At 32.5% G+C, this 14,911-nt stretch overlaps 1 protein-coding gene across 2 annotated transcripts in view; it reads left to right on the top strand.

The window, feature by feature from the left end:
• Positions 1–14,911, top strand: part of LOC127733065 (uncharacterized) — a 51,963-nt gene that overhangs the window by 26,055 nt on the left and 10,997 nt on the right. For both annotated transcript variants that reach the window (XM_052242332.1, XM_052242331.1), the window contains exons 11-18: positions 795–919; positions 1,569–1,658; positions 3,166–3,255; positions 3,932–4,048; positions 5,445–5,598; positions 5,991–6,137; positions 6,836–6,891; positions 9,433–9,503. In XM_052242332.1, the coding sequence (XP_052098292.1) occupies positions 795–919; positions 1,569–1,658; positions 3,166–3,255; positions 3,932–4,048; positions 5,445–5,598; positions 5,991–6,137; positions 6,836–6,891; positions 9,433–9,503 (850 nt within the window). The remainder of the gene's footprint in view (positions 1–794; positions 920–1,568; positions 1,659–3,165; positions 3,256–3,931; positions 4,049–5,444; positions 5,599–5,990; positions 6,138–6,835; positions 6,892–9,432; positions 9,504–14,911) is intronic.

The raw sequence follows: 14,911 nt of genomic DNA, 5'->3' as shown, positions 1-14,911 counted from the left end.
ATAGGCAATATTTGGAATATCTTATCAACCACTTTGAAATTTCTAGAAATACCAAAACCTAAATTTAATACAGATATATAGGTCACACATACCTAAAAATGTTATGTTAAAGGGAGACCCTGTCCGCATTTCTCTCCCTTTCTTCATGACCAAGTCGTCTATTAAATGGAGAACCTGTTTTTTTCAGGGGGAAACATTATTAAATAACACATAAATCGCTTTCTGGTCTGTAAACCTTACTGAAAATCTCTTGGCATAACAAATGCTTTACATGTACGTGTATCATAAAAACAAATTCTTCCAAAAAAATCAGATCCATGTGTTTTCTGAAAATAAGTGATGTTTTGTTGTAGTATGCACTCCACAATTTAATTCATGAAAAATACAGTTAAGTTTCATTGTTCAGCAATTAAACTTTGACTGTCATACCCCATTAATATTACAAATCATATATAGCCATGACTTACTCATTAACATACTTAATCCACTGAAAGCTACCCTTTTTGGCCTTACATACGTTAATTCATAAAAGGCGTACTATATATATAACTAAGTATCTGAATGTGGTTCTTCACAGACATTAATTATTCATCGCTAGGCAGCAATTTCATGTTTTTTTTCTGTTTTCCATTACAAATAAGTTTAAAGTTTGGGTAATACATATAAAAGTAAGAATTTAATAGAATTAAGAAACTGTTTTAAAAATGAAAGTGACAAAGATAAGTACACTGATAGTTTACAAGTAGCTGCTCCAAGCATTTTATGAAGACAGTGATTTTTGTTGTTTTTTTTAGGAGGGCCTATGTCTATGGGAGGATATATTGTACCATCAAGAATTGTGGTTTTTTCTGATGGAAGACCTACAGATGATTCACAAATGAATGACATATTATCAGAGTATGCACCAAAGCCACCTGAGGTAAAGATGTCAGACCATCAATTAACCCACTTCAATTTAGAAAATATGTAAATAAAGCCCTACTAATACACAAAAAATAGTGCTTTTGATGTTGTTTTTTACTTAAACTAACTAATGAAGTTACACGAATGTAACTTTTTCTGATTGAGAAATATATTTTGATCATTTTGAGCCCAAATTTACTTGTGCATGAACTTTCAAAATAATTTTAGGGTAGATATGATCGATAGTATTCTAATGAAAATTTTCAGTAACGGAACATGCTATTTTTAGTTGTAGGGAAATCCCGAACATCAAGTATCACTATAAAATTTTAAACATTGGTTGAAAATTAGCATGTAGAAAGTTGATACAAGCATAATTCAGGATATGCATGGTTTTCATGAAGTTAAACCTAAGGTAAAATATTAAGAGAGCTGTGAAAAATTGAAAAAAATGGTTGAATATATAGGGATTTTGAATTAGAGGTCTGACACCTAAAAGTTTGTTTGTTATTTTCTTCTTATTTACTTTAATTCAGTCAGAGTCAAATGTAGATATTTAAAAACAAAAAAAAGAGATATGGTATGATTTCAAATGAGACAACTATCCTTCACAGACCAAATGACTTAACCTTTAAAAAAGTTAAAAAATCTGTTGTTTTATTTAGATAGGAGAGAGAGTGAAAGTTATGGTTGAGCAGTTACATCACCAAGGATATACACTGTTTACTGTTCCTGTTGGAAGTCATGTGAATAGGGTAAGTTGTTTATGTTTTAAGTCTTTTTTCCTGATGGGCATAAGTGGCTAAGAGCCCTCATTCATCATTCTGTCTGTAAACTTTCAAATGGTCATTGAACCAAACTTCTCTGTGTGATCTTTCATAAAGCATTCTCATGAAACAAATTACTTGTTTTAACCCCTGGTTATTGATGGGGGTATACAGTGACTGTTGTGGTTGTTTGTGCATTGGTTCATCCAGATATTTGTGTATTGTTCACCCAAACATTCATCAACACTTAGTCTGCAACTTCTCTTAAACTGGTGATTAGATTTAAATGAAACTTTAAGAAAATCTTCAGTACTTTAGACATTGTTTATCATTTAAATGAGTTTTGGGACTCCCAATAGGAAAACATTGACTATGCTATATGTATGGCGGCATATGGGTTGTCATCTTGTATCTGCAATTCCTCCTTAAAATAACTGTCTAGATTGAAATTTTCAAGTAGTAATTCTTTCATAATGACATCTTATAACATCTTATTTTAGTTTTCTATCTGCATAATTTCCAATCAAAAGATTGACTTTGCCAAGCACTCTTCAATGAATGAGCAGGATATAAATTAGAGCCTATATCACATTTTTCGAGAACATATATCCACTTGTATTTCATTTAAAACTGATTTTGGCCAGAGAAAACAGAAAGATTGTACAAGAAAATTTGAATAAAATGGAAAAAAAAGGTTTTTATGTCCCCGCCGTCCCCGCCGTTGGGGGCATTATGGCATTAAGTTTTACCCTTGTCCATTCTTACGTCTGTACGTCCCAAGGTTGGTTTCCATTCTCTAACTTAAGTTAGCCTCAACCAAATGTTATGAAACTTATACACAATGCTTATCACCACAAAACACAGATCAAGTTTGAATTTTGGAGGCGTCACTTTAACCGTTCTAGAGTTATGCCCCTTTACAAATGGAAAAATTGCTGAATTTTTTGTTTCCGTTCTCTAACTTAAGTTTGCCTCAACCAAATGTTATGAAACTTATACACAATGCTAATTACCACAAAGTACAGATCAAGTTTGAATTTTGGTGGTGTCACTTTAACCGTTCTAGAGTTATGCCCCTTTACAAATGGAAAAATTGCTGAATTTTTCGTTTACGTTATCTTTCTTAAGTTAGCCTCAACCAAATGTTATGAAACTTATACACAATGCTTATCACCACAAAACACAGATCAAGTTTGAATTTTGGTGGTGTCACTTTTACTGTTTTAGAGTTATGCCCTTTACAAAAGGAAAAATTGCTGAATTTTTCGTTTCCGTTCTCTAACTTAAGTTTGCCTCTACCAAATGTTATGAAACTTATACACAATACTTATTACTACAAAACTCAGATCAAGAACAAATTTGGGTAGCGTCACTTTTACCGTTCTTCAGTTATGTACCTTTATAACTTTATATGATATGCAAGCGGTGGCATCATCTGTGTCCCATGGACACATTCCCCATTTATTTTATTTGTCATCATGTTTATTTGTTTCAGATGTTTCTGCAAGATATGGCAAAAATGGGAGGCGGAAAGTTGATAGACATGGAGGATGTTAGATTTATAAAGAAATACTTTCATTACCAGGTCAGTGAAAAAACACTTTATGAGGGTCTGGATGGGGTTTACAGAATAGAGAATAATGGACCATGAGTACAAAAAAAATGGCAAAAAAAAAATTATAGAGCAAAATGGGGTGCTTAAACATAGAGAACACAGAATAAAAGGCAAAAAATATTAAGAATGGAGAAAAATGACCAAGATATTTAGAGAATACAGAACTGAAGGACCCCATCCAGACCATCCTTTATCAGAATGGACAAGAAAGGATATAGTGTATCAAATCATGACACAAAGTCATAAAATGTCCAATAAAAAACCAAAACAACAGTGCTTTTATTGTTGCTCTTCACAAAGTTGAAGCAAGGTCATTATCAGATCTTACACTAGATGTTGATAATACTGTAAATTCAGTTTGATGATTAGGCTGATTTATAACTTAATGTGATTATGTGTTATTAATACTGTTAATTCAGAGTTTGATGATTAGGTGTTGTTAATATTGTTAATTCAGAATTTGATGTGAATAGGTGTTGTTAATAATTTAATGTGTGCATTAATTGTTGTGAATCTTCAATATAAGACAATAATGCAAAATTATTAAATGCATAGACCTTGTACAATAAATTATTGCTAGCATAAAGTAAAAAAGCAAGTGTCTATTTGAAATTTAAGCTTGATCATGGATTATTTCTATTGTTAGGTTGTTACTGGTAATGTGATTCAAAAATGCCATGAAACAGGAAACACTAAAATGTATGCAGAATATATACAAAGAGAAGTAAATCAACATGAATCTGGTCTAGACTCAGACGATATTGTAAGTGTTTATACATAGATGCTTTATGTCTGTCATCAAAAGTTGCCGGTTTTTTTCATTGAACTGTGCTAGAGACATGGTTGACAATAAAATTACAATTGTAGATTGATTGGTAGTTGCTTACCTAACATCCAGTGGCAATTATTTCATGAATATTCAGGATGAGAACCTATTAAAAATTAATACAACAGAAAGATTTTGCAAGGTAGGATGACAGGCAGGAAATTTGGACTGCCACTTGTAAAACAGTGGTATGTTGGATAGGTGCAGAAATCTTCAAAGAGCAGAAGCAAGAGTTCTTCAAAGTACAGAGAGCATTGCATTTACTTTACAAAAGGCATCAGATTTAATGTCCCCAGTCTCCAACTGGACATGGCTGCATATTAATACATCCAATTCAGCCAAACGGAAACCCAACTTTAGAAAAGGTTACTGTCGGTCCAAAGTAGACCAAGGTTGGGTTTACAACTGTAGAGATTTATTTTCTAGATTGTTGGAATCTGTTTTTTTTATTTATTTCAACATTTGATGTCTAGAAACAATAAATTGATGCAAGTTATTACTTCCATGTGTTTTGAATACATTGGTTCTTTCCTTTATAATTTGTCACTTAAAAGACTTCATATGAAGAACATCCAAGAAAATCAACTTGTCCGACTTCTAAACTCACTTTCCCAAATAGTAGACTCTCAGATGAGATAAAGCTATCCTTTCATGTACCTATTGTGACATTTATAAGTTGATGTACAACTTTGGACTCCTAGCATTTGTCTTTTCTGGTCATGTTCTGGTTACACTAGCTGAATCCTATCATCATCAAACTTATTCATTAGCTGTGAAAAAGAAATCCAAAAACGTGCTTCATGTCAGTATTTTTACCGCAAATTGACATCTGTTATTATTCCAGGCTGTTAATAATAATTGTTAAATCTGAGACAAAAACGAAAAAAGATGATGTAATTGATCATGTAATAGACTTACGCTAGTGGAATAAAAACTAAGGAAATGTAAATTAATAAACTATTGCGCCTTTTAGAACATGTTTACCAACAATAAAATTGTCAAAGAAAGCCAATTAAATATCAGATGTTGGCAAAACTATCAATGTATTTAAATTGATGATAACGTTATGTAACACTTTGGAACTAATATAAACAATTGTGGGTTAATAATGGGATTAGTTCTAATTTGATGATTTTTCACTTGTCCCATCGGACAACTAATATGTTGATTTCACTTGTTGAATGCTTATTTTCACTTGTCTCAGACAATCAAACAAATGGTAATGTCAAGCCCTGTACATTGATGATAGTTAATAAACGCAAAAATGTCAAACAATCTTGAATATTTCATTCGGCTATTAAAAATTTTTCCTTTTTTCACATTTTATTTGTAGAGTCATATAACAGAAATCATTCACACTTCCAAAGAACTTGATGATGAGGAACATGACAATTTACCCTCTCTTGGTAGCAGAGTACAGATATTATCAGGAGAAGCCACATCTGAACCTTTACAATATGGAACAACTGTACAGAACCTCCCTGATGGTAAGTCTTCCGGCAGCAAAGATAGCATCAATCTAAAGAATCAGGAAAAACTACTCCAGGCCTGAACAGTTTTCTCTAATTCTTAGCTGACTGTAACTTTTAAAGACCATTGAAAATAAAAAAAATTATAAAGTTAACGTGTGGTTTAATGGTTCTCCATTTTTCATTGGTCAGTTAGACTATTCTTTGTAATATTAAATATAGTTTGCTGGACAAATGTATTTTTTCCGAATTTACATAACCATGTTATTACATTGTTTTGGAATCAAAATGAAAATAACATTACTTACTGGTGGATTCTTTAATGTGTAAGAAATTGATAATAAAAAAAAGACCCTTTGCTGTAAATGACTTAAAGACTAGATTAAAAATCTTAAGTGATTTTATTACAGGTTGGATAAAGGTTCAATTAGACAATGGATTAATTAACTTTTATCACTATGTGAATGGTGACAAAGAGGATGTGAAACTAGTCAGTGTACCACGTCAGTTAAAGGAGGATCAGCTGATTGAAGTTGGAGTATTTGTTTGTGAAATAGGTAAATAATTTCATCATAGATACCAGGCTTAGAATTTGAACACCAGATGCACGTGCAAACTAGAAAAGACTCATCAGTGACGCTCAAATCAGAAAAGTTAAAAGGCCAAACAAACTACAAAGTTGAAGAGCAAAAAAATAAATTGAAGACCGAAAATTCTGAAAGGCTTTGCTAATACAGGTAATCTATTCCAGGGTTAGAAAGTCCTTAGTATTTCAAAAAATTCAAAGTTTTGTTAACAGTTAATTTATAATTATAAAGTAACTGTGACTTAGGATGTAAAGCCATTTCCTTAATGAGATTAGTGTGTACATTCTTATTGAATGATTGGTTTAACACCAAATTTTTTATACATTCATACAATTTCTTGGCAGTCGGTATTGTTTGAAACAATAAATGCGGGGTTGAACAACTAATCTTTGACATGTAAAAACTTTTTTGTGCTTCTTTATGAGTAAAAACTATTTTGAGTTGGTTCTTCCCTTTCCTTTTGTTTGTTATTTTTAGGGAGGGGAGGGGGGCTTTTTCTTTTTTCAGTGTGTAAATGACAAAGTTAGTTCATGAATGTTTGCTGTAAAAGAAACTAAGAAGAGAAAAGGAAAATCATCACATTTGTAAATCATAAAACAAATAAGTATTATGCCAAAACTTGGTATGTCATGTAAATGAAAGACCTATATAGTTTCATTTAATTTTAGGAAAACCTCAGAGAAAAGGAATAGTGTTTAGAGTAACAAACTCTGGATTTGTTGATGTAAGTATAGAATACAACAAAAAAGAAAAATATTGAATGAAAATGAAATAAAATGTGATATGGCTTAGTTGAGACATTACATGGACATTTATGAAAAAAGAAGATGTGGGTTATTCGTCAGTGAGACATCAAACTAAAGACAGAAATAACTAAAAGAGATCTAAAGAGCAACATACAGTCTTCACCTGTAGATGAGTGTTTATGCATTATGTCAAGCTACATACGTCCAGATTCTATAAAAGTTGTGAATAATTTAATCAAAACATTCAAAAATCTGCCATGAACACCAAATTCTGCAAATAACAAAAAATATAAGACAACCACTGAAGAAGTTCCTGATTTGGGACAGGAACATGAATATGTGGAGGATTAAGAATTGATTTTGTGGGAAATTATCAAATCATTCCAATTAGTTCAAGATATGGCTAAAACACAACTTGATTCAATTGGTTAGCCTACTTACAATTTTTGTTGAGTCTGCGATATTTATGTCATGGAAGCAAAGATAGCTACCCTACATTGTGTCTATGTATGATACATTTGTCAATAGATCAGATAACTTGAAATATTTATCTCTTGCCATGAGCAAAAAACAAAAGAAAAAAAGGGAACTAACATCTAAATTGGGAAAAGCACAATTAAAATAGTTACAAATTATTGGCTGCTGGGATTGGACAAGAATATGTACATATTTTCGGGTACAAGCAGAACTAAAAATATGTTATTACTCAACCCACCCAGTGCTAGTACTATGGTTTATAAATGGCACAAACAAAATATCATTTGAAAAATTTGATTGACTCCTTTCAGCCAAACTATGTGGTTCCAACATGGTAAAATCTGCCCTGTAATCTTTTGGGGGTGAGCTTGTGACCTGAAATCTCATTTAAAATGACCTGTGACATCTAAGTCTTTGAAACTAACTTTCTTATATTTGCTTTAAAGTGACTGGGGGACTAGATTCAATTTTAAAGGTCACCTTGTGACCTAAAGGGGTACTCTACTGTAGCCCCAACTATACTTTGGAAATTTTGCATGGTGCTAAAACTTCCCTAAGGCCTGTTTTTTGTCTCGCCTGCGACAATAGTCGGGGAAAGCGAGACATAGGGATTGCTTTTCCGGCGACAGTGACGGCTGGGGCGGTTGTGGTGTCAACAATTGTTAAGTTTTCTGCTTAAGTTAGTTTGATAGGAATTACTTGTGATAGATCATTGATATTTAATATAAAGTTGCATTACTATCAGTACATATCAATTTGAGGACTATTTCGAGGCCCTGTCCCCTAGGTCATGGTCCAGCAACTTTGAATTTACTAGCAATTTTCAATGTTAAGTTTTCTGCTAAAGTTAGTTTAATAGGAACTACTTGTGATAGATCATTGATATTTAATAGGAAGTTGCATTACTATCAGTGCATATCAGTTTGAAGACTATTTTGAGGCCCTGCCCCCTAAGTCAAGGTCCAATGACTTTGAATTAATTAGCAATTTTCAATGTTCAGTTTTCTGCTTAAGTTAGTTTGATAGGTTCTTCTTGTGATAGATCAATGATATTTTGTACGAAGTCGCATAACTATCAGTACATATCAGTTTGACGACTATTTTGAGGCCCTGCCCCCTAGGTCATGGTCCAGCAACTTTGAATTAACTAGCAATTTTCAATGTTAAGTTTTCTGCTTAAGTTAGTTTGATAGGAACTACTTGTGATAGATCATTGATATTTAATATGAAGTTGCATTACTATCAGTACATATCAGTTTGACAGCTATTTTGAGGCCCTGCCCCATAAGTCATTGTCCAGATACTTTGAATAAATAAGCAATTTTCAGTGTTAAGTTTTCTGCTTTAGTTAATTTGATAGGATCTTCTTGTAATAAATCAAGGATATTTTGTATGAGGTCGCATTACTATCAGTACATATCAGTTTGACAACTATTTTGAGGCCCTGCCCCCTAGGACATCGTCCAGTGACTTTGAATTAATAAGCAATTTTCAGTGTTAAGTTTTCTGCTAAAGTTGGTTTGATAGGATCTGATTGTGATAGATCAATGATTTTATGTATGAAGTTGCATTACTATCAGTAAATATCTGTTAGACGACTATTTTGAGGCCCTACCCCCTAGGTCATGGTCCAGTGACTTTGAATTAATAAGCAATTTTTAATGTTAAGTTTTCTGCTTAAGTCATTTTGATAAGAACTACTTGTGACTACTTGTGTAAGTTTGTTGACCATTTCTAGGCCCTGACCACAACATGGTCCATCGACTTTGAATTAATAAGCAATGTTGCTGTCCATCAGATTGTCTTTTTCTGAATTTTATGTGGACAGGCGAGACATATCTCTGTGTCAACAGTTTATTTAAAATATGCAAAGTTTATGAGATCTTAGATTTGAATATGTACACTTCAAATTCATAGAACAACAAAACAATATCAAGTACCGCATTGCAATACTTGTACCTTTCAATAATGTTGGTGGAAATAATATTTTACAGCCCCTAATGAAAATTGTTTAAGTACAAAATATTTTCATTTTTGTACAGGTTAGATGGGAAGATGGTACAAAATCAAGACACAAATATGGAGCAGATGGAGAGTTCCAGCTTGAGATACAGTAAGAACAACTAAAAAAATATTTATACTGCAACAGATTGATGAAAAAAGATAATGCATCTAGCATATCTTGAAAATAGGGGATGTGATAATGATTTGAAACTGATTCTTGTTCTTGGAAAAAGGAAATGCAATAAAAGATTTTACAAAGCCAATAACAACAAATATTTATCAAGTCCCTTCCATTCCAAATCATACAATATTTAATTGGTGAATTAAATTCAAAGATTTGATTTCAATATCAAATTGTTATAAAAAACCACTATCAAATTATTTTGATAACGTTTTCTGTTTCTATATTATATGCCTGTTGAAGACATAACTATTTTTATGCCCCCGCCGTAGCGGTGGGGGCATTAAGTTTTACCCTTGTCCGTCTGTACCTAGGTACGTCCCTAAATTGGTTTCCGTTCTCTAACTTGAGTTTGCCTCAACCAAATGTTATGAAACTTATACACAATGCTTATTACCACAAAACACAGATCAAGTTTAAATTTTAGTGGCGTCACTTGAACCGTTCTAGAGTAATGCCCCTTTATAAATGGAAAAATTGCAAAATTTTTAGTTTCTGTTCTCTAACTTAAGTTTGCCTCAACCAAATGTTATGAAACTTATACACAATGCTTATTACCACAAAACACAGATCAAGTTTGAATTTTGGTGGCATTACTTTAACTGTTCTAGAGTTATGCCTCTTTATAAATGGAAAAATTGCAAAATTTTTATTTTCTTCTACATATCAAGTAATTTTTACAAAAATTGGAGTTTTCCTTTGTCCATGATTATAGTTGAATCAACTACAATCAATGCTTTATACAATGCAATGTTTAATTTTGACTTCCACTGATAAAACACAGATCCAGTTGAATTTGGGTAGTGTCACTTTAACCATTATTGAGTTATGCCCCTTTGTAAATCGATAGATTGCAAAATTTTTAGTTTCCATTCTGTAACTCAAGTTTGCCCCAACCAAACATTATGAAACCGATACACAATATTCATTACCACAAAGCTAAGATCAAGTACAAATTTTTTGTTTCCGTTTTCTAACTTGAGTTTGCCTCAACCAAATGTTATGAAACTTATACACAATGCTTATTACTACATAATACAGAGTAAGTATGAAATTTGGTGGTGACACTTTTACCATTCTTGAGTTATGTCCCTTTATAAACATAAAAATTGCTGAATTTTTTGTTTCCGTTCTCTAACTTTGGTTTGTCTCAACCAAATGTTATAAAACTTATACACAACCGTTCTAGAGTTATGCGTGTTTACTAATAGTAAAATTGCTGAATTTTTAGTTTCTGTTCTTTACTTAAGTTAGCCTCAACCAAATGTTATGAGACTTACATTCAATGCTTATTACCAAAAAACTCACATCAAGTTCAAATTTGGGTAGCGTATGGAACGCCTCAGCTGTCTTATGTGGAACTCTGATATTACTTTATGTTGTTTTATTATTACTTGATGATATTTTGTCTTTACTTAATATGGTTTTGACATTACGTAATGATGTTTTGATATAACTCAATATGGAATAGTCATTACTTAATGAAATTTCGATATTACACGATATGGTTTCGTATTGACTTGATATAGTTTTGTCATTACTCAATATGGTTTTGTCATTACTCGATGTGGTTTCACCATTATTTAATGTGGTTGTGTCATTAGTCAATGTGGTTTTAACATTACTTGATGTGAATGTGACTTAACGTTATGTAGTTGTTTCATTACATGATGTGGTTTTGTTATTTTGTAATGATGATTTGCCTATTCTTTATATGGTTTTAACATTACTTAATGATGTTTCAAAATTTGACGATTTTACACTACATGATGTGTTTGTTTCATTATTTGATGTGGTCCTGTCATTCTTTGATGTGGTTATCCCATTACTTGATGAGGTAAAACCACGTGACCAATTCGGAAAAAAATATGTTCTATTTTTAAACAGATTTCAATATTTCATTTGTTTAATGTGCTTTGGATGGGTATCGCTATCCATTGAGTTAAAGTTCAAATTAAAGCTGGAGTGGTTGTTCAGAGTTATTTAGCATGAAAAAGGTAACCGTCAGACAATAATTAGAAAAAAAGTATTAAAGAGTTTACAGTATTTCTTACATAATTGGGATATCCCCAAACCACTTTGTCTTGTTGTTTTTATCCTAAGTTCTCAAACGGAAGCAGTATTTTTGTAATAAATTTGTAAAATATTCCACGGAACCCTATGTCTCGCCTGATATTGCTGCTGTAAGTGTAAAAGCGTCATGTTGATCGGCTGTACATTTATCTATACATTTATCGGTAAAAACAAAATTAAAAAAAATGTTTTTCTGTAGATGCTTTTTCTTGAAATTGAAGAATAACTCCTATACTCCTATACAAGTTTTAAAACACTTCATGGAGGTTTACAAATTTATCATGTCAAAACAGTTTAATTCGGTTTTATTTAACTAAAACAAAACTGTATGGTTTTCAACAATAAGCAAAACCCATACCCTATAGTAAGCTATAAAAGGTCCCGAAATGAAAAATGTAAAAACCTAGAAACTAACGATCTATATATAGATAGATAGATAGATGGATAGATACTTTATTCTCTAAAAACTAATTACAAGTTTACAGAGAAACATACAATATAAATACAGATACAATAGTTGAGGTAAACAAATACAGTATGATATTCTAAAAGTACAAAATTATAATGACATACATGTTTAGTAACATGTATAATGAAATGTTAAACTCAATAGAAATAACAAAAGAATTGAGATGGAGATGCCGACGCCACTATCGACGACGAAGTATAGGTTTGTTGGGTCTCACTGCCGCTACATTGATGTCGCAGGCTCGACACAAATCAAATGACTTGAACTTTAATGTTAACAAATGAACCGCTTCAAATCAACTCACACTAAAGTTACAGGGAAACGGGGGGAGGGGGCTCGGACTTAGCGACAAAGCATCAATACTATAAAATAAGAATTCTCCGATTTTTTTTTAGCGTAAATGATCATTTGAACTTATACAAATATCAATCTTTTATTTGTAATCAATTGAATTCCCTGATCTACCTCGCACTAATTGAAAAATAAACTTTTTGGAATATCTGTTTCACATGTGACGACGGACATGTTCCAGTGGTCGTAACCATAATACCGTCATCTTTTTCTTGAATGTGAACTACCAAATAAAACCAAGTCACTGGGTTTGAACTTTCTCGAATAACACGGCGTATGCCTTTCTGGAGCATCCGAGATCACCCCGATGGATTTATATTACCCAGTCATACCGATCTATTGAGTCAGCCAAATGAAACTTTTGTATGCCACCGCAACTGAAAGTTTGGGGGGGGGGTATATTGTTTTACCCCTGTCCATCTGTCCGTCCGTCTGTCCGTCCCATTATGGGTATATAGTTATTCCGCATAACTCCTCCTACAGTTTGAATCCTTTGAAGTTTTCTCTTTACTGTCTGTTTGTACATATATTGAAGGTGTGCATGTGGTCAGGGTTTAATGTTTATTAATATTTGCTCTTTTGGGAGATAGTTGAACTTTGTAATTTTTCGGGAAATTTACTTGCATAAGAAGAGTGTTTCCAGATAACTCCTCCTACAGTTTGAATGCTAGGAAGTTTTTGCTCTGCTGGCTGTTTGTACATATATTGAAGGTGTGCATGTGGTCAGGGTTTTTCTTTTTATTATCTTTTGCTCTTTTGGGAGATAATTGAACTTTTTTTTTTGTCATTTTTGGGGTATAAGCGGTTAAATGAGTTGAGTGCGGGGCATCACTTTGTCTAGTTTACATTTTTTTCTCGTGTTGTGCTGTTACACAAGTGTAACAGTCCGATGTAAGGTTAGGATTTAGCGCTCACATACATGTTAAACTCCGCCACGTGCACTTTCTTTATGTACCTGCCCCAAGTCAGGAGCACGAAGTTCAATTGTTGTCCTTGTATAAATGTGTGTCATTTTTTTTGTGTAGATTGTTTAAATATAAAAAAGACCGTTTGTTTTTTCGTTTGAATTTTTTCACATGGTGCATGGTGGCCTTTTATAGCTGACTATAGGTTGCAATTCTGTAAATACAGACAATGCAATTTCCCATAGGAACTCCCTTTGCGGCTAAAACTGTGACACTTTTACTATGAAGTTTCGTGAAAAATAATATCCCAGAACGGAAAGTTTATATGCACTACTATTTTATTCAAAGGTCAAAATATAGGGCTGTGCGGCATATTTTCAACATTTATATGCCCTGAACTTCTAAGAGTTTAAACTTATACTAAAATTCTATACTACCCTTACCTCCATTTTTGGACCTCCTAAGAATTAAAATTTAGCCGCTACCATGTTTATCTATACTGGTTACATTCCCAAGTGATGTCTCTATGAGATGAAACACAGAGATCATCAATGGGAACCAGTACGTTAACAAATTAATATACCTATGAATATTAAATATCTCCCCAAAAGAGGCGTGGTTTGAGAAACAGCTGTATTTACAAAGTGCAACCTATACAAACATTTATTCAAATAGAAAACTCTCTAAAAACACTTTTTCTCACAACAATACTTATTTATCAGAATTATAGCCTTAAAGAAATCACTACATATACTCTAAGTCTCCTTTTACAGTACATTTTATACCCCTACCCCTGTTTCAATTTTTTAAAGATTTTGAAAACAAGACTCTAATTATTGCCAGCTTACCCTATGTGCATGTTTTCTGACATGAACTGTCTAAAACTTGTTTGAAACTATTCTGATAACAACTTGAAAGCATTTTAGAATACTATAAATGTTTTGTTTAGTAGTTAAGCATTCCAACATTCAAGATTATACAAAGTATCCAATCCTGCCTGTGTCTCCAGTCCACATCTTACTGTATGCCTATTTGTCAATGAAAGTTCACAATTTCTACCTCTAATGGTCAGTTTAGAATTCTTGTCACAACAGTATCATCCCTAACCATATATCTAACATAAGTTAGTTAATATATGTCCTAGAAGTGTTTAAACAAAGGCATATTTGCAAAAGTTGTATTTATGAAGATATCAGTCTGGTGCATAAATTCACTAAAAGTTTGATTGAAATGACTGCTTACATCTGATTTTTGCATAACTTCCTAGCACAGTTATTGTTTACTTTATAAAAGACCTTTAAAATAAAAAAATCATAGCATTTACAAGTTAAATTATCTGTTTTATGACTCAAGGGTAGGCATTTTCCTCTGTTTTTTGCCCCTGGGGCCTCACATTTCCTAATTTTTTTCCCTGTTTCTAGCAATGTGAAATATTTACTACATATTTAGGATAGAACACACTATTGTAAGTTTTACTGAGGTCTTTTTGTAATTCTAGCTTGTACTTTTTTATGCCGCAGTCACAAAAAAGCACATTT

The sequence above is a fragment of the Mytilus californianus genome, unplaced genomic scaffold, assembly GCF_021869535.1.
Source record: "Mytilus californianus isolate M0D057914Y unplaced genomic scaffold, xbMytCali1.0.p SCAF_3, whole genome shotgun sequence".
NCBI lineage: Eukaryota > Metazoa > Mollusca > Bivalvia > Mytilida > Mytilidae > Mytilus > Mytilus californianus.
The sequence above is the reverse complement of the archived record's forward strand: the minus strand, read 5'-3'. Positions and strand labels throughout refer to the sequence as shown.